At 37.4% G+C, this 19,210-nt stretch overlaps 3 protein-coding genes and 1 non-coding gene across 6 annotated transcripts; 1 reads left to right on the top strand and 3 right to left on the bottom strand.

Annotated features, from left to right (window-relative positions):
* The first annotated feature begins 237 nt into the window (after positions 1-237).
* Positions 238-7,485, top strand: st13 (ST13 Hsp70 interacting protein). 3 transcript variants are annotated; one of them, XM_056753858.1, is made up of 13 exons: positions 238-382; positions 663-810; positions 1,218-1,266; positions 3,158-3,242; positions 3,509-3,582; positions 3,715-3,781; positions 3,920-4,004; positions 4,089-4,199; positions 5,117-5,219; positions 5,378-5,494; positions 5,577-5,637; positions 5,716-5,804; positions 6,481-7,485. In XM_056753858.1, exons 2-13 carry the CDS (start codon positions 701-703, stop codon positions 6,610-6,612), a joined length of 1,083 nt encoding a protein of 360 aa, XP_056609836.1. In that variant the 5' UTR covers positions 238-382; positions 663-700; the 3' UTR covers positions 6,613-7,485. The 3 variants fall into 3 exon arrangements, with proteins under 3 accessions (XP_056609836.1, XP_056609834.1, XP_056609835.1); XM_056753856.1 differs by having other exon boundaries at positions 5,577-5,804; XM_056753857.1 differs by having other exon boundaries at positions 252-382; positions 668-810; positions 5,577-5,804.
* A 706-nt stretch (positions 7,486-8,191) lies between these two features.
* rbx1 (ring-box 1, E3 ubiquitin protein ligase) lies at positions 8,192-9,969 on the bottom strand. Its single transcript, XM_056753861.1, has 5 exons — positions 9,824-9,969; positions 8,900-8,978; positions 8,709-8,779; positions 8,538-8,623; positions 8,192-8,364 (listed from the first exon to the last, which is right to left on the bottom strand). Exons 1-5 carry the CDS (start codon positions 9,899-9,901, stop codon positions 8,352-8,354), a joined length of 327 nt encoding a protein of 108 aa, XP_056609839.1. The 5' UTR covers positions 9,902-9,969; the 3' UTR covers positions 8,192-8,351.
* Positions 9,970-10,107: 138 nt separating this feature from the next.
* trnaq-cug (transfer RNA glutamine (anticodon CUG)) lies at positions 10,108-10,179 on the bottom strand. Its single transcript has one exon. It is a non-coding gene; the product is annotated as a tRNA-Gln (tRNA).
* Positions 10,180-10,445: 266 nt separating this feature from the next.
* Positions 10,446-13,970, bottom strand: chadla (chondroadherin-like a). Its single transcript, XM_056752219.1, is given in 8 exon segments — positions 10,446-11,042; positions 11,162-11,873; positions 11,912-12,187; positions 12,652-12,796; positions 13,152-13,249; positions 13,252-13,306; positions 13,415-13,561; positions 13,938-13,970. Coding segments are annotated over 8 exon segments (1,593 nt in total). The 3' UTR covers positions 10,446-10,915.
* Between the last annotated feature and the right edge of the window lie 5,240 nt (positions 13,971-19,210).

The following is a 19,210-nucleotide window of genomic DNA, read 5'->3' as shown; positions in this document are numbered from 1 at the left end:
TTAAATATTTTAACATGACAGGGCGATCTTATTGGACATTTCGTTAACTTGATTCGTGATTAATATTTATTGGGTCAATTCCAAACACCAACCACCATTTTCCAATACACAAACACAATTAGACGCACTTATACATATGCTATTAATGAGATTTTAACAATAAGTTTCCTTTATTTTGTGAGATAAGAGCTGCAGATCTATAAGGGCGTAAAGAAGACGCGGTGAGGTGAAGGACCCCTCTTGTTTTCATTCTGTCATAATACTGAGGAGTTTCATTGCCGCCTGCGCAAAATTCGCAGTCTCGAGGTCCACACATTGATTTGCGCGTGCAGAACGAGCGTCCGTCGAATCGCAGCTTAGGAAGCGAGTTTTGCGGTTTCAGGTAAACCAATAATTACGTTTTTATTAACGAGCGCCCGTTTCGACAATTAAACGAATGATTATTTTAATAACGCGATGTTTTAACAATTGGCGCTTCTACGCGCATCATTCCAGAAGCTTCCGTGCAGCGCGTGCGCCTCTCGGCACTAATTATTACAGATAATTTGTCGCACTGTTCAATTAAACAGTTCAAACTTTTTAATACACAATAAATGCTGTTTATTCACGGATGAATAATTATAATTCTGAAATTGCTAATACTGCGTCCTTGTTTTTTCCAGCGCAGTGTTTTCTCTGGTTGAGTTGACTGTAGTAAAACATGGACCCGCAGAAAGTGACGGAGTTGAAGGCCTTCGTGCAGCTGTGCAAAGAGAATTCAGCTGTACTGCACATGCCAGAGATGAGCTTCTTTAAAACCTGGTTGCAGGGGTCAGTGTTGTATATATCTGCGTTGATATTCGTGTTGTTTATAGTTTATAGGGAGAAGCACTGTATAATAAAATGGGTTTTAATGCCAGAGTTTAGTGCCGGTGTTCTGCCAATTTATGCTACCCTTTCAAATTCTACTTCCTCCATACAAAAAGGACTAACCCCTCCCCCAGCCCTTGCACCTAAGTTACCCCTCCCCCAACCCAATCACAACACGAGGGTTGCAAAATTCTATGGGTAGCATAAATTGACAGAACACCTGTGTGAGCAACACAAGACATGTGACTCCCAGAAAGTTCAAGCATCATCCCATTTTCAAAGGAGCACACAGAAAATAAAGCTTTTATGCCTATTTGTGTAGCATGCAAAATTAATGTAACCAACATAATGTTTTTTTATTATTCAAGGATGGGAGCAAACGTACCATTAGCAACAAATAACAGATCATCATGCAAGGTAAGAAGTGACATGAACAGGTAAACGTACTGTTTAGTAATGCGCTATTGCGCTTACAGTTATGGGGCAGGACCAGGATGAGCAAAAAAAGAAACGTGATAATACTTTCTTTCTTGTGCCATGTATGTAAAGGACTTTGACATTATGGATGAAAAAATACTGGAGATGCACAGATACATCGGCCAATAATCGGCAGAGTTTAAGACAGTTTATGATAATCTTTTGATTGTCAATCATAAGAGGACAAGACAATGCAATGAACTTGTGCTCTGTATATAGAATATTTTAAAGCGGGCATAACATGGGGTTTCTGCCAATCTCATATTAATCTTGAGTACCTATAGAGTAGTATTGCATACTTCATATCTTTGAAGAGTATATAGTTTGATCAGATTTAGAAAAGATAGATACAGCTTTATGATTGTTTCGATTGCGCGTGTGGGGGGTTGAGGGGTAGGCTGAACCAAACGATTTCCAAATCCAGAGTTATATCCACAGTTTATATAGCATTCATCACCCAAATGCAGTGAACAAACAAACACCTGATCTTCGCGAACGTATGCTCTCTCTTTCTCCTCCACACAAGTGAAAGTGACGTCAGCGCATGCTAGGTCTCCTGCTCTGGGGTGTCACATGCTTTTCCGGGAGAATTGTCAAATAAGGATACTAAGAAAAGTTGTTACAAAACAGTTTTATATGTTTGAATAAAACTTTCCCAAACCTGTACGATTGCTGGGGGAGATGGCACGTTTAACATTGTAAAGTAGTCAGAATGCATGAAAGACCGTTGCATGGCCGCTTTAAGTAACATCAGAGGTTTGATATTAAATAGTAATAGTCATTAGATGAATTAATAACATTAAGAAAAATCTTCAGTATCTGCAGATATCGTTCTGAATATCGGTGTAGGATTAATTTTTTTCATTTAGTATCTGTACATCTCTAAAAAATACCAGAAATGGACTGTTTACATGGAGAAAAATGTGATTCGTAATATATGAGTTTAGTGTTCTCACCACTAAAATGATGTTTCAGATAAAGCAGATAATATGATTTAATATAGCTTGAAACATTTCCACAAAAATATCATCTGTGTGTTTTAAAAGCCTCTGGAATGCCTTTGCCTTTAAGCATCCGCTTAAACTGCATTACTGTGAAAGCAATTTTTGTTTGTTTTTATAAAGTGAGGTGCCGGTCTTAATCAATTTCTCTGATAATTCACAGTTAAACATTCCTTTAATGTTGCAACAGATAAAAAATCATTTACATTTAAATAGGTTGTTTGCACATGACGTCACGGCACTGTGCAAAGTGCAGATGGAGGGCAGCATTTGATTTTCTCCTTAGGAATTCACTATTACAAACTCAAAATACCTATGTTTTGCATAGTTGACTGTTTAAATCGATCAAACTATGAAAGGGGTTTTTATTGTGTAGCAAAAGTTGATGTTCATGAAGGGAACTTGCGTTCACGAAACGCAAGCATTGAATGAGAAAGGAGAAGAGCCTTATGACTTTCTAACGCATAAAGTGGTTTAACGTACCTAAACAATGACCAGGTGGGCTCAAATTTCTGTCAAACCTTGTCATGAACACTAGCTGCAAAGATCGAGTCCTGATTAAATGGATTAAGTGTTAAATCTTGCGTTAGGTTAAGTTAAGTGATAAAAAAATTGCAATACATTTGCAACATTTCCATAAGGATCAAATACATGATCTTGCCAATTTCAGCACCATGCTTTACTACCCAAGCTAAATAGGAAGAAATATAATGGGGTTAAATTTAAGATATTATATGTAAACGTAGATTAGTGCTAGATGTTCTCTTACAGTAGCAGAACCATTATGTTTCAAAAGATCGCATAGCAATCTCCGATTTTTTTGCTTGTAGGGAAGCTGTCCATGCGATGGGGCTTCCAAAGGCGCACCAGGATCCGAACAAGGCCCACTATCTGAGAGTGAGGAGAGTGAAATAGGTGCGTGACATTTATTGACTCTAATTTCCTTTTTAAAATCCTTTTTTTGCTTTGCATATGCCTTCACTCTGGCTTTTTATGGCCTGGTATTAGCCGTAAACGTTCTTTTAATCTGTATGGCAGTGTAAATTCTTCCTAGCAGTGAATATCAACCCCAAAAACAGTTAAATCAGATGTTATGAGTTTGTTGTGAAGCTGGTAACTGATTGGAGGTCACGTCGTTAAATGTCACTGTTTTATATCAATTATTTGTTTAATTTCTTCAGAAATAGACAATGAAGGAGTGATCGAGCCAGATACGGATGAACCTCAAGAGATGGGCGATTACGAGAACCTGGAGGTACAGACATTGTGCATTCATTCAAATTGTCCATGATCTCTATATGAAATTAAGAGTTTTCAATAGCTTAAATTATGCCTGTAAAGTAAAAGTATTTAACAAGGATGATGGGATAACTTTCTTTAATCTCAGGTCACAGATGAAATGATAGACCAGGCCAATGAGAAGAAGATGGAGGCCATTGGTGTGTTAGGAGATGGTGAGCTATCACATTACTCGTCATTGTAATGTCTGTAATTTTTTTTTTAATCATTATTTACATTTCTTTAGTTGTCTATTAAATTTGTGTAGTGGAAACTTGTTTATAATGCTTATTCTAATGCTGGTGTTTTTTTAGGTGACCTACAGAAAGCTCTGGAACTTTTCACAGAGGCCATCAAGCTCAACCCGAAAATGGCCATTCTTTATGCCAAAAGAGCTAGGTAGCAGCAAATCACTAACTTGCTACTGGTATGATTTCTTAAAGCATGTGGTTTTTAGTAGGACGGTTGTGTGTCTTCTTTCAGTGTTTATGTGAAGATGCAGAAACCCAACGCCGCAATCAGAGACTGTGACAGAGCCATTGACATCAACCCAGACTCAGCCCAACCCTATAAATGGAGGGGAAAAGCACACAGGTTTAAGTAAAATTCATATATAAGAAAGTAAAAAATTCTATAAATGTATAATTCTGGTGTGTATATCCATCATGTCATTCCAAACCCATTTGACTTTTCGAAAACAAAATAAAAAGTTTAGCAAAAAGAGATTAATAATGAGATATTGTTTTCACAATTTTATTATAGTGTTCTTGTGCTTTTTATTTATGGTTGCCCGGACATTTCGCTTAACATTTCCTTTTGTGTTTTGCAAAAAAACACACATTTACCGTCATGATTCCACATAAAGCAGCGGACATACTTGACTTTCCGTGTCGGTCTTGCGCACAAACACGTCCAAACAGCTTCTTGAATATACTTATAACGGATTTAGTGCGGACATCCGAGTTCAACACATGCTCAATACAAATGAGTATGTGTGCTTAACCAGACCATCAGAGGGCAGCTCTGTGTCGCGTCTTCCATAGACCCACTGCAAATTAATAACTGAGGAAGTCACTATCAGAGCGAATAGCAAGAACAACTACCAAATAGTATGAAGAAGGATATGCCTTTCAGCTTACTGTTCTTGGTCTCAGTGTGTTGGTTTTGTATCATTCTCCTTTGACAAATGCACACTTTGTGTCTGTGTATTGACCCCTAGTAGACTAGTGCACTTTTTTCACGCGTGCACTGTTGTACGCGACACGTCCACGCTGTCTCAAAAAATGGGATGTAGCTGATGGGGTGTGCGGACAACGCCGGACCCTTCTGATGACGAAAATTGCGTCATGTGAGCGCGGACAGACCATACTTCGGCCTTAAACATCCTCCCATGTAGAATAAGTTTCGGATCTGTTTCATATAAGGGTGTAGTGTTGAGTGTGTGTTAGGCTCGGGCTTATGTTACTACCGCAATGTTAAAGATATATGATATCTCTCTCTCTCACACACAGATTGCTTGGGCGTTGGGAAGAGGCGGCAAAAGACTTGGCAATGGCCTGCAAACTTGACTATGATGAAGAGGCCAGTACCCTGCTTAAAGAAGTCCAGCCAAAGGTATCAATGCCACACCCTTACAAAAATACTGGCCCTGTGACTCTAACCTAAAACCTACGATCGTGTGTTTGTGTGAATCTCATCACCCTGCTTTGATTGTAATATTCCGTATGAAATGTAGAATATCACAAACATTTTGACAAACATGTCCCTCACAGGCCAACAAAATCATAGACCATCGGCGCAAATATGAACGCAAGCGAGAAGAACGGGAGATCAGAACGAGGCAAGAACGAGTCAAGAAAGCAAGGGAAGAACATGAAAAAGCACATAAGGTGAGATGGGTGTATTGAAGAATGTGATGATTCGATGGTCTGATGTAGTGTCACACTGGTTCATGTGTGTCTGTGTGTGTAGGAACAGGAAGCCAGACAACCATCTGGAGGAGGTGCACAGGGAGGGTTCCCCGGATTTCCAGGTACATTTTCGGTCGTTGAATCTGATGAGGTGAATTATTACTGTAATGAAAGTTATTTATGTATACTTATTTCTTCAGGAGGTGCTGGTTTTCCAGGTGGATCTCCATTTGGAATGCCTGGACTCGATGGGCTTCTCAAAGACCCAGAGGTTCTCATGGCTATGCAGGTAACATTTTACCACATACAGCCGCAGAAAAAAATTATAATTTCAAAAGCATTTCTAGATATATGTACAACTTTGCAGTTTTTAAGGTCTAAAAAACACATCGCATCTTTAGTGTTATTTTGGCCTGTTTCTGCTGTTTTCATTTTCTGTAAATAAATGCAAAAATATTGTTTTGTTGTTAGAAGTTCACAGAATAAAACAAAAATTAACATTTTACCGAAACGCTTGCCTATACATAGTACATTTTAAAATCAGAAAGATGGTCTCTTAATTTTTTAATAGACTTTCAACATGTTTTATAACCTCCTGGCGTCTTCGGAGAACAAATTAAGATATTTTAGGTGACATCTGAGAGATTCCCAGGTCTACTCATAGACATCATGGTTATAGTTGTTGTCAAGGTCTAGAAAGTACTTAATGCATTGGTTAATTGGTCCATCCGCTCATAGTGGCTCAATTGAATTTTTTTGAAGCTACAACAATACTTTGTGCGAAAAACAAACCAAAATAACGGCTTTAATCGATATATTCTCCTCTGTCTTTTCAGTCAATGGTGCATGTTCACGAGAGCACTTCGACTCATTGTCGAAGGGCCGATATTTATATGTGATGTGTATCTGGTTTCAGTCTTCAGTTTTAAATATATATGAATACCTATTGGGTTCTTGTCCTCTAGGACCCAGAGGTGATGGCAGCCTTCCAGGATGTGGCACAGAACCCAGCCAACATCGCCAAGTATCAGAGCAACCCCAAAATCATGGCTCTTATCAACAAACTCAGCTCCAAGTTCGGTGGCGAGCAGCCCTAAAGGGCAGAAAATATGAATGTGAATGGTGAATAATGTCTGGTTCCAATACTCTGATGTAGCTTTTTCTCACTGGTTTCTTGCAACAAAATACAGACAGTACTTAGCTTGATGCAGCCAAAGTTGAGATACAGTTTTACAGGAGTTGAGACTTGTACTGGAATTCTGAAAAACTTTAAGAAAACTATAAAGAGTATAGGAACAAGACCAGGGAGATGGTGGGGGTTGAGCAAGAACTGTCAAGATTTGGTTTATTTTTCTGAAGTTTTGTTGGGGAAAGACTATTTCATGGTTTTCTCTGAGGTCAGCTCATTCAACACATTTAACACTTAAGAAAAAGATTCTGGAACATTTACAGCATATCATAATGTGAGTCGATTTATCAGTACTTATGGACTTGAGAAAAAGTCAGCAGTTGCTGCATAGACATTCAACAGCATACGATTCCAGGGGTTCAAGTATAATTTATAACAATCTCTCTCACAGCTGATGGATGTGGTCTTAATGAGTGGGCTGCAGATCTGTGTTTTTCTCATAAATCCCTATTCATATTGTTTCCTTACACATTAAATATTCAATTCTGCTAGATTAATTTGTTTCAGTGTGGCTTCATTCTCCAGATTGATAACATTCAATTTAGACTATATTTCTAACAGATCATACACATTTCATGTCCAAATCAAACAGTCAATCACTTTAGTTTGATTAGTGTACTTTTTGATTAACAAAGTGTCTTTTGTCCTCACCCTCAATGTAATCTAACATAGTTTTCTGTCCATTGTTAATGCAAAAAGTTAAACTCAACACATTCTTGTAATGAGAATTTAATGTGTTTTCATGATGATTTAATTCAATAAAAATTTTGGCTGTTGCGAATTTAAGTCTTTTATTGTATGGAATATTTACTGGTTTAAGAGTAAACCGTATACAAATAAATTGTTTTATGAGCATGAGAGTATTTCACCATATAATTTACATATAGGATCTATTAAAAGGATAGTTCACCCTAGAATAAAAAATCTGTCCCACTGAATTACTCCCACTCTAGTTGTTACAAACTTGTTTAAAATTCTTTGGTTGAGATTTGGAAGAATGTCAGTAACAAAACAGTCCTTGGACACCATTGACTACCGAAGTAGAAAAAATTACAATGGTAGTCAAAAGTGCCCCAGGACTGTTAGCTTTCCTACATTCTTCGAAATATCTTTTATAGTCAACGGAACAAAGAAATAAATACTGATTTGGAACAGCTCAAAGGCGATTAAATGACCAAAGAATTTTTATATTTGGGTGAACTATCAATTTAAAGTCTGTAATTTCCCCTGATTTACTTATTATTTCAAGTTGAAATCTTCTGTGGGCTGATATAAGAGCAGACAAAATCATGTAAAGTATAAACAAATGTAGTTTTGTGCATTGCAATGTTTTGCCAATGATTACATATTACAAAACTTTTAGTTATGAAAGAATGACACATTCTTACAATTATGAGATGATGACTTGCTTGATAAGCTATGTCTACAATTTCATTAGTTATTAAATTAAAAAATTATACAAAAATTATACAAAAAAACAAACCACATGGACTCTAGAGAGACTTTATTCATAATTTACAGCTTTGTATGCTGCACAGAAATAAAAAAAATCAACAATTTAACGCTGTACTAATACAACTATTCAACAAGCAAACAGTGGCATCTAAACAGAAGCCTGATGGAAATGATGAATCAGTCCACACGCTGCTAATGGCCATACCTAAAAAACAAAACAACAATCAGAAAACATGTGCAAGCAACAAATACCTTATTTCAAAGTTTTACTCTTAATAAAGAAGCTGTTGAGTGGGATAATATTCCTTCTGAACCTAAACACATCAACAACTCATTTAGTCTGACTCTGTATTTAAATGGGAGTAAAAAAAAACTCACTTTTGAAACTCCCACTCTCTGTTGTCCAGGGGACACACCTGTCTGGTCTTCAGCCAGCGAGAGATGCAATGGAAATGAAAAGCGTGCTGCCGAAACAAACAACCAAGTCACAACATTGCTCTACAGAGCCCAGGCTGTGTATATACAGTCTGCGTATACTGCTGTACTCACATTGCAGACTCCCCAGGCCACTGTGCACTCTTCTGATGTAGCCGAGGCTTGGTTAGCTTGACACTCTATACCTAAAACAAAAACACAGCACGTTTACTGTTAAAGAAGATCTTAATACTAGTTTCATTAACCTAATACACTTTCAAATGAGTGGATTCTATATTGTAGACCAAACGACAGGTGATACTTACAAAGATCCATAATGTGATTTCTGCAAATGGCACAGTTGTCCACCACAATGTCCCAAGCCCACAGTGCCACTGCATTCCACTTTAAGATAAGATAAAAAAAACTATTAATGCAACCAAACAAATCTCCTGGTCAACATCACCTCACTCATCAGAGAGGCATAATTTATTCAAGTTTTGAACACTATAAACTACATACACAAAAGTCATTTTAAGGCAGTACAATATCTCAGTGGGAACTATATTTTATTTTAGTCAAAGTGTAGTAGCCATGTTTTGTGTTAACTATGGTTTAACTACAAATAAAAAAACATTGTTTCTATAGTGAATCCACGGCTAATTTTTGCAAAGGAAGTTAATATCATGGTACTTCTTAGTGATGACGTCGATAATACCCCCCTATGTTCTAATAGCACTGTACTTGTTGGAACTAAACATATAACCGTGCGGGTTTAAACAGATAAATAGTACTACATCAAATACATTACTACTATAACTAATATTCATGTACAAAACTGTGTATCTCACTGAATCTCCCCTCAATCTGATCTTCATGTAACGTTAACGTTACCTAGGGGCCTGGTCTAATAATCTCAGATTACGGTGCAGAATTTAATTTAACGTTACTGGAGAACAAATCTACAAAAGCGACCCAAACACGGTCTTATTTTATCTACCCGACACTAAATTATACGATGTAAATACATATAGACGGCTTTTTGTAACGAGAACACATCTTAACAACATGATAAATCAAGCCACATTATGAGGCGTTATTTACAGCACTGCTAATGCTAACCGGGGATTACAAACGTACTGCTCTAGAACAGCGATTATTCGAGAAGCCTTCATTTTACATTTGAAAGGGACTTGACGATATATGAATGTATGTGATTATTTCTTAACATTGACCTTACGGCTGGTTACCTTTTTTACTTCAAAACGCTTCTTGCTAGCTCCGCTGTTAGCTCCACTTGGGGTGTCTACATCCATCGCGGCCGCCATGGTTGCTGTTGGATTGATGATGATGATCTCGCGAGAGTGAGCGGGAAAACGGCGCACCTCAGGTTCAATGTGCCTTACATCGCCGCATTAAAGAAATGTTGTATACTGGGCAGCATTATTCGTGTTTGTTTAAACGCAAGAATGATGTTACTTAATGAACATACTGAAACAATAATTTATTAAAAGTCCCAAAAAAAGAAAACTGTAGGTTCTACCGAGATTTGAACTCGGATCGCTGGATTCAGAGTCCAGAGTGCTAACCATTACACCATAGAACCAGTTATCGATGTAAGAAATATTCATGTATTCAAAGTTAAAACTCCTGAATATTGAAGTGGAAACGAATATCGTGTAATACGACTGACATACACTGCTTTTTCCATTCTGAGTAAATTGCTCAAAAATGGAAGACATAGCTAAAGTCGACCAGAGAAAAAGGTACGTTACATTTCTGTATAAACTTATCTTCTTTAAACCTGGTCAAATCAACATGTGTTAACTAACTGTTACTGGCAACCAATTTTCACTTTGTGCACAAGTTTATTGTAGATGATTCACCATACTGAAGTACAAAACTCTGGCTCATATCATTGTCTTCTTTCTTCTGTTTTTCCTTTTTAACCTTCTTGTTTTCACCTTGTTATCTGGTTTGAGTCCACTGTTTTGTAATAGTCCTGCTGTCATCTTGGTCATCTCTGCTGGTTTAGGATCAGTTTCTGCTGGTCTGGCTTTGGCTAGGTTATGCAAGGGTTCGTTGGGTTTATCTTCATTGGTCCTTATGGATGTTTCATTGAATGAATGATTGTTTTCCCCAGAGCAGTTTTAAAAACATCAGCTTTGATCACGGACTGACCCCGAAGCTCAGAAGGGTAACCACACACAGCTTCAACCTTCAGACTTGCATTCGACAACCCCCTGAAAGAAACAGAGTTGGGACATTGAGATGGATGGATGGATATTTAGATGATTGGATTTTGTGTGTTTTACCTGTAAAATGGCAGTAATTGGCACAAATTAAAGGATGTTGCCCAGGGTGAGGTGCTGTAGGCCAGTAAGTGATGAAAGGTAAGGGAACTCTTCTAACTGATTCTCTTCCAGAGATAAAGACACCAGGCCAGGACCAAACCATGCCAGACCTTGACTTTGCACTCATCTACTTTCACAACACAGAAGAGAAAACAGTGGAAATTTTATAGATAAGAACTGAAATTGATGAAAAATTCATAATTATATGAAATTCTCATTTCATATAATATAAACAATAAAATATTATCCTCTACCTTTTGAAGACCCATTCTATCAATATACAAGTGTTTTAGACCTTTAGCTACACCCCAAAACGCTCTCGGACCAATCCAACGAATCAGATTCCCTGATAAATGGACTTCGGTCAACAGTGGTGCCTTGCCTAGCGCATCACTAGGCTCTTCTGTCAGCTTATTATCTCCAAGATGGAGAACATGTGGATTGGGAACTGAGTCCAGTGCTCTAGGAACTATGTTTGTGATGGTGTTATTGGCGAGATAGAGGCCGGTCAATTGCGGGATTGGATTAAGAAGTCCTACAGGTTATAGTTTAACTATCAGGTTTCTTTCAAGATGCAGCTCGAGGAGTTTGGGAATGTGGGCCAGCATCACTGAAGATGGAAACTGAGAAAGTCTGTTGCCTTCTAGGTGAAGATACATGATGTTGTGGGAAACTGCGAAGACATTTGTGTCCAAGGAAGCAAGCTGGTTGTCTGACAAGTAGAGGTACATCAGCCCTTTCACGCCCTGGAAAGCTCCACCCTCGATTTCATGGATCTTACAGCCGTCCAAGTGGAGGGACATCACCTTGGGGACGTTAGGGAAACTGTTGCCAGGGAGATAATGGAAGTGGTTGCCACGCATGTTCGAAAGGAGACTGGTGCCAGGGAAACCAGTGGGCACTTTTGTGTGACCACGTTCCTCACAGGTGGCGTGTCGAGCATCAATCAAATCAACAATCGTCTCCTTCTCTGACTTTTTCTCACCTCACAGTAACAATTCTTTGGACATGTGTTATTTTTCTTCGAGTTGGATTTTGGTGTAATCTTTTCATCCTCGGTTTTCGCCTCTCCTTCCTTCTCTGTATCATCCGGCATCAACTCATCTTGTTGTCTGCAGCGGAGGTCCTGTTCCTGCACATTCTCTAAAGGTTCTTCTGAGAGACATGGCGGCCAAGAACAGGCACCATAAAGCTTTATCCCAGACTTCTGTGTCCATGTCTTCAGGCCCTGCAGTAAACAAGTGCATCTGATGGGGTTTCCTAAAGGACAGCGAATGAGACACAGCGTTGCATTTTATATAACATTTATTCATTTAGCAAATTTTGCAAAACTAACATACAATAGATTGATCTCGAGTCTCAATGAGTTTTGAGAGTTTGTAACTGCATCTATCATCTAAATTAATGTCTAGATAAAACTTTTTAACTTTTAGTATAATCGCTAGAGTTTTAAAATCCTTTCATCATTTATTTATCTGCATTTAAATCCAAACCTGTGTGCCTTTTATCATCTGCAGAACTCAGAAGAAGAAAGTTGGAACCAAACAACAGTGACCCGCATTGACTTCCATTGTATGGATGCAAAACCACTGAGACATTTCTCAAAATATCTTCTTATTTGTTCCACAGAAGAAAGAGACATTTTGAATGTGATGAGGGTAAATAAATGATGACAGAATTATTTTTTGGTGAACTATCCCTTTAATAGAGCAATAAGAGATAGCTGGTCATAGTTTTTGTAGGAAAGAACTGAAGCTCATTATGATCCAGGTTCAAATTTGTAAGTGTGAGAAGGCCAGCAAACGTTTCACTTGCCAAATTATTTAAAGAGTTATGACTCAAACGTAACATCTGGATATTCAACATCCCCTGGGAGACAGACACAAATATTGGTTAAGAGATATCAAAAACGGATATAGTCCAAAATCTTGTTTTTTTGCTATGTTTAGTTGTGTTATCTGTTATTTATTATTATTATTACCTAAATAAAAATAAACTAACTGCTAATATATATATATATATATATATATATATATATATATATATATATGTTATCTGTTTATGCAAATTAACTCTTCATTTAGAAATAGAAAGATTAATCTAAACTTGGTTTCAACAAAGAGACCATTAAGGTTCCAAAACAAAACAAATGAATTGTCTTGATAATTTGATAATGGATAATTATCGAGAACCATCTACAATTCACTGAGAAGTGGTGATCTACCTGAAACACCATGTTAGGGAGGTAGACAAGTTGATTGTGAGTGAAAGAGAGCAGGTTTAAAGAGCTCAATGAAGCAAACGCTCCAGGGTGGATCTCCCCATTCGGTTTCGATCCAAATATAACTGCTTCAATGATGATAATCCATCAAATGATTCCTGCCAGATCGAGAGAGATGGTTAAAACACACATGATAACCACAGAGATCAGATCCTGTACTTGCACATCTAGGAACATACAGAATCTGAAGGAGACCTGGTATGTACCTGGTAGAGGATGTCAATGTTGCTGTGGGTGAGGTCAAGCTGCACCAAACGGGAAAGTCCCAGAAACGCTCCCTCTCTTACCGAGTGGATCCTACACCCCTGCAGGTTCAGATGAGTCAGGTAGGGGGTGTGTTTAAAAGATATAAGCTGTTAAATGTTTTGCTTAAAATAAAGAGACATGGTGGTGTTATTTTACAGTCATTTTTATTTAATAATTTATATCATTGACAGATGACATAAATCGCCTTTATTATGTTATGAATGATGTTGATGTCTATTAGTACATATTTTTTTCTATAGTATTAATAAAACTATTAAACAATTACTGTTAAACAATTAAAATATCAGATTAAAAACTTTTTAGAAAACTTCAACCATACCAATGTTGTACTTGAAGGGACGGGGACCGTCGCTTCTCCTTCAAATATAAATACTTATATGTGGTTTGACAAATAATAATAGTCAATTATTATTCAGCATGATCTTATATTAAATTGATGATTTAAGCATGATTAACACCAACCTTTTCTGATACAGAAAGTAGAGAATAATTCATGGTTTAAGTCTGTAATGAATGCTTAGGCTCTCTCTTCTTGCTAGTTCAGTGTGACTGTGAAAAGGGACTTCTTATCATCATGATTGAAAAACATCTTCTGTTAGCACACACTCTACCCTTGAGGAGTTTGTGTGTGTGTGTGTGTGTGTGTGTGTTTGATTGTGTTGTTTCAGGAAAGTGAGAAAGAGTGGAAAATCACGAGACAGTCTTATGTTTATGTTTATGTTGACAGTTTATGTTTAAGTTCCTGTTATATACATGCCAGTCATCTTTGATCATTTATAGGACTATATGTCCTGTCTCATGACTCCAGAAGGGTTTGAGAGCTTTGTGTTCTTGTTTATCTATTGGTAACCAATCATGTGAGCTTGATTTACCCAAGTAATGACGTAGTTAGTTGACTCTGTTAGCTTAAATACTACTGCAATTTGGATTAAGGCAGGTCGGCCCGTGGGACTCCTTGAGAGTGCTGAAGCTGACTTGTGCTCGCAAAACTATAAACAATGTTTCTTGAGTAAATCTTCTCTAATTACATTATTGACCTCTTGTCTTCATTCATTCATAACTGCTCTAAGGTTCTTATTCTGTAAACCCCACATACTAGTAAAAAGACGGAAGAAAAACATATCATCATACACATCATGTAGTGCACAGATATTTGTGATATATATCTGATTGAGTTTTGTACTAACACAAAAAAGGGCAAATACACATACATATCTAGAGTAGAATTTTTACTTTTTATTGAAGTGGCAGTTGCAGTTGTTTTATATTTCGGAAAAAGCAACAGAAACAGACAAGAATAAAGTTGTTTTATTGTTATTTTAGACTTTTGTGAGAATACAAAAATGATTAAGTTTAGTTATATTTTATTATTTATACTTATTTTCAGTCACATAGTTCTTCAATTTAAGATTTATTTGGGCAAGAGAAGATTCTGTAATTTATTGAAGGTTGGAGAACTGTATTTAGGGAAATTGTAATGTTCAATAATTTATGTAATGATAATAAAAATTTATGAAAAAATGTGTATTAAAGAAAAGTTAATGTTTTTTTTATATACTGTTAATTATAGTTTGTGAAAATAAAATTGGAATCGGCAGGTTTCACTTATAATAATCAGCCAAGAAAATTGCAATCGGTGCATCTCTCCTTAAGACCCATCTCTTCTGTGAATACTAGACAGACAAATGAAAAAAATTTGTAAGGGGCCCCTACAAATCTCATTAAAACCCCCTAGACACATGCATAGTTAGTGACAGGTATATTCAAGTACAGTACGTCCTATATGCGCAAATGCTGCGCAGTTAGAACTAAATTATCATGAAAAATATGTATAAAACTCTGCAAACCATAGGCGATTATGGCAAGAGTAAACTCTGTCTAGCGTCTGTCGCTAGAGCGTCTCTGTTGCTTGGGGAGTGAGCTGGCCTCCCTTCCATATCACAACCCAAAGAGGGCAGTGCAGTCTTGGCAATTCACAAATGTTGATGATCTAAGACCTATCAGCTGTGGATTGCTTGCTGCTTGATTTGAAGGAGGTTGTGCACAGCACAACTGGGTGAGCCTTGGCATAACACAAGTGACTCCTGGAGTGCTAAAGCTGTATTGCACCTTATAGCAAAGCTTCCACTTAAATGATGTTGATGTACCACCAGAAAGAAGAGGTTTAGATTGGACACAGCTTATCAGGTTTCATCATACTGTTTCCTTTCATAAACTTTTACTGTCACTCTGCTTTCTTTAAAGTCTTTATGCAGTTTTTACACAGATTTCTATTATTAGTGATAGTACTTGTGAGGATTTTTATGGGGAGATGAGATATGAGGAGATGAGATATGAGGAGATGAGATATGAGGAGATGAGATATGATGAGATGAGATATGATGAGAGGAGATGAGAGGAGATGAGAGGAGATGAGATATGATGAGATGAGATATGATGAGATTAGATATGATGAGATGAGAGGAGATGACAGGAGATGAGATATGATGAGATATGATGAGATGAGATGAGATATGATGAGATGAGATATGATGAGATGAGATATGATGATGAGATGATGATGAGATGAGTTGATGATGAGATGAGATGAGTTGATGATGAGATGATATGAGATGAGTTGATGATGAGATGAGATGAGATATGAGGAGATGAGATATGATGAGATGAGATATGATATGATGAGATGAGATATGATGAGATGAGATATGATGAGATGAGAGGAGATGACAGGAGATGAGATATGATGAGATGAGATATGATGAGATGAGATATGATGATGAGATGATGATGAGATGAGTTGATGATGAGATGAGATGAGTTGATGATGAGATGATATGAGATGAGATGAGATGAGATGAGATGAGTTGATGATGAGATGAGATGAGATGAGATGAGATGAGATGATGATGAGATGAGATGAGATGAGATGAGATGATGATGAGATGAGATGAGATGAGATGAGTTGATGATGAGATGAGATGAGTTGATGATGAGATGAGATGATGATGAGATGAGACGAGATGAGGATGGTGATGATGATGATGATGAGATGAGTTGAGATGAGATGAGTTGATGATGAGATGAGATGATGATGAGATGAGATATGATATGATGAGATATGATGAGATGAGATATGATATGATGAGATATGATGAGATGAGATATGATGAGATGAGATATGATGAGATGAGAGGAGATGACAGGAGATGAGATATGATGAGATATGATGAGATGAGATGAGATATGATGAGATGAGATATGATGATGAGATGATGATGAGATGAGTTGATGATGAGATGAGATGAGTTGATGATGAGATGATATGAGATGAGATGATGATGAGATGAGATGAGATGAGATGAGATGATGATGAGATGAGATGAGATGAGATGAGTTGATGATGAGATGAGATGAGTTGATGATGAGATGAGATGATGATGAGATGAGACGAGATGAGGATGGTGATGATGATGAGATGAGTTGAGATGAGTTGATGATGAGATGAGATGATGATGAGATGAGATATGATATGATGAGATATGATGAGATGAGATATGATATGATGAGATATGATGAGATGAGATATGATGAGATGAGATATGATGAGATGAGAGAGAGATGACAGGAGATGAGATATGATGAGATACGATGAGATGAGATGAGATATGATGAGATGAGAAATGATGATGAGATGATGATGAGATGAGTTGATGATGAGATGAGATGAGTTGATGATGAGATGATATGAGATGAGATGAGTTGATGATGAGATGAGATGAGTTGATGATGAGATGATATGAGATGAGATGAGTTGATGATGAGATGAGATGAGATGAGATGAGATGATGATGAGATGAGATGAGATGAGAGATGAGATGAGATGATGATGAGATGAGATGAGATGAGATGAGAGGAGATGATGATGAGATGAGATGAGATGAGTTGATGATGAGATGAGATGAGTTGAGATGAGATGAGATGAGATGAGATGAGATGAGATAGATGAGATGATGATGAGATGAGATGAGTTGATGATGAGATGAGATGATGAGATGAGATGAGATGAGATGAGATGATGTGAGATGAGATGATGATGAGATGAGATGAGATGATGATGAGATGAGATGATGATGAGATGAGATGAGAGGAGATGATGATGAGATGAGTTGATGATGAGATGAGATGAGATGAGATGAGATGAGATGATGATGAGATGAGACGAGATGATGATGAGATGAGATGAGACGAGACGAGATGAGATGAGTTGATGATGAGATGAGATGAGATGAGTTGATGATGAGATGAGATGAGATGAGATGAGATGAGTTGATGATGAGATGAGATGAGATGAGATGAGATGATGATGAGATGAGATGAGTTGATGATGAGATGAGACGAGATGAGGATGGTGATAATGATGAGATGAGTTGATGATGAGATGAGTTGATGATGAGATGAGTTGATGATGAGATGAGATGGGTATCCATTCGCTGAATCCTGTTGTTCTTCAGGAGACCGCTGATGCCACTTAGTAGGTGTTGAAAGCAAAAGGTTTCGTGCAAGTTTTTCTTGCCTTTATGTTCCCTTATGCTCATCACCTGAACTCGGCCGGCACCACATTGGGGGTTAAGAAGATCAAATAATCGTATTTGTTCAATCGCAAAAACCAACATTCTCACAGGACCCTGTAGTCACTGTATCTTCACTTATTGGAACCTTAACAGTATCAAACAGGCAGATTTTTTTACATTTAGGCCCTACATATTACATAATCAATCGTACAAGTTTCATGTTTTAATACCAATTGTATTATTTAACAATTTAGCCTATTTAAATATTTCAACATTGACTTCATTATTTCATCTTGAGTAATTTGGCCCTCCGTGATTTATAAATTGGTTAAATATAGTCCTAAATTGTACGGACATTTTGAGCTTTTGGTTCTTAACGTTGCGTATTTCAAAGAGGAGCCCGTGATTCCTCCTAAAGTCAGTAAAGCTGGACCCACTGTCGATGAGAAAGAAAAAGTGCAGGTCATACAGCTCGTGAAGAAACTGGAGGATTTTTGCCAAGAACAGTGGGCAGCTTCACCGCTCAGGACAAAATCACGGACTAATACAACTACACGACGGTTTTCTGACATGCAAATATGCAGAGATTAACGACGACGCTACTGACATTAATAACACGACAAACACAGCCAAAAAAGTTCAGGTTCAAAGTATAGAAAACACAAAGGACAAGAAAAAACTGAACTAAACCTGCTTTCAGTCGAGGTGTCCCGATTCCTCGGTCTAGGCTCCGATGAAAGAAGCTGTTGCTGTAATAAATCCTCTCCGATAGACTCCTAAATCCTTATTCCGGCTGTAAGCACTTTGAATGCGGGATTCATAGTGAGAAGGTCGTTAGAAATATACAATAAACTATCTCCAAAAGGCAAGAGACGCTGACTTTAACATTCTCTGAAACATCTTTCACTGCGCATCTGATGCTGTTGCTCCTGTATGACGTACCCATTAGGGACGCCAAGCCGTGATCTGATTGGATGAAAGGTGTTCTATTAACCGGCTCTTGTCATTGGCTTTTTTTTAAAAATACTTTGTTTACAATTTTGTAACTTGATTAATTTCAAAACGAGACATCTGTATAATACATAAAAATGTGCGAAACATAATACTCTTGCAGTTGTTTATTTAAGGAATCATGCTATGTATGTTTTTTTTTCTATTGTTACA

Source organism: Triplophysa dalaica, chromosome 7 (assembly GCF_015846415.1).
Source record: "Triplophysa dalaica isolate WHDGS20190420 chromosome 7, ASM1584641v1, whole genome shotgun sequence".
In the NCBI taxonomy this organism is placed as follows: Eukaryota; Metazoa; Chordata; class Actinopteri; order Cypriniformes; family Nemacheilidae; genus Triplophysa; species Triplophysa dalaica.
This window is presented reverse-complemented; position numbering and strand designations above follow the sequence as displayed.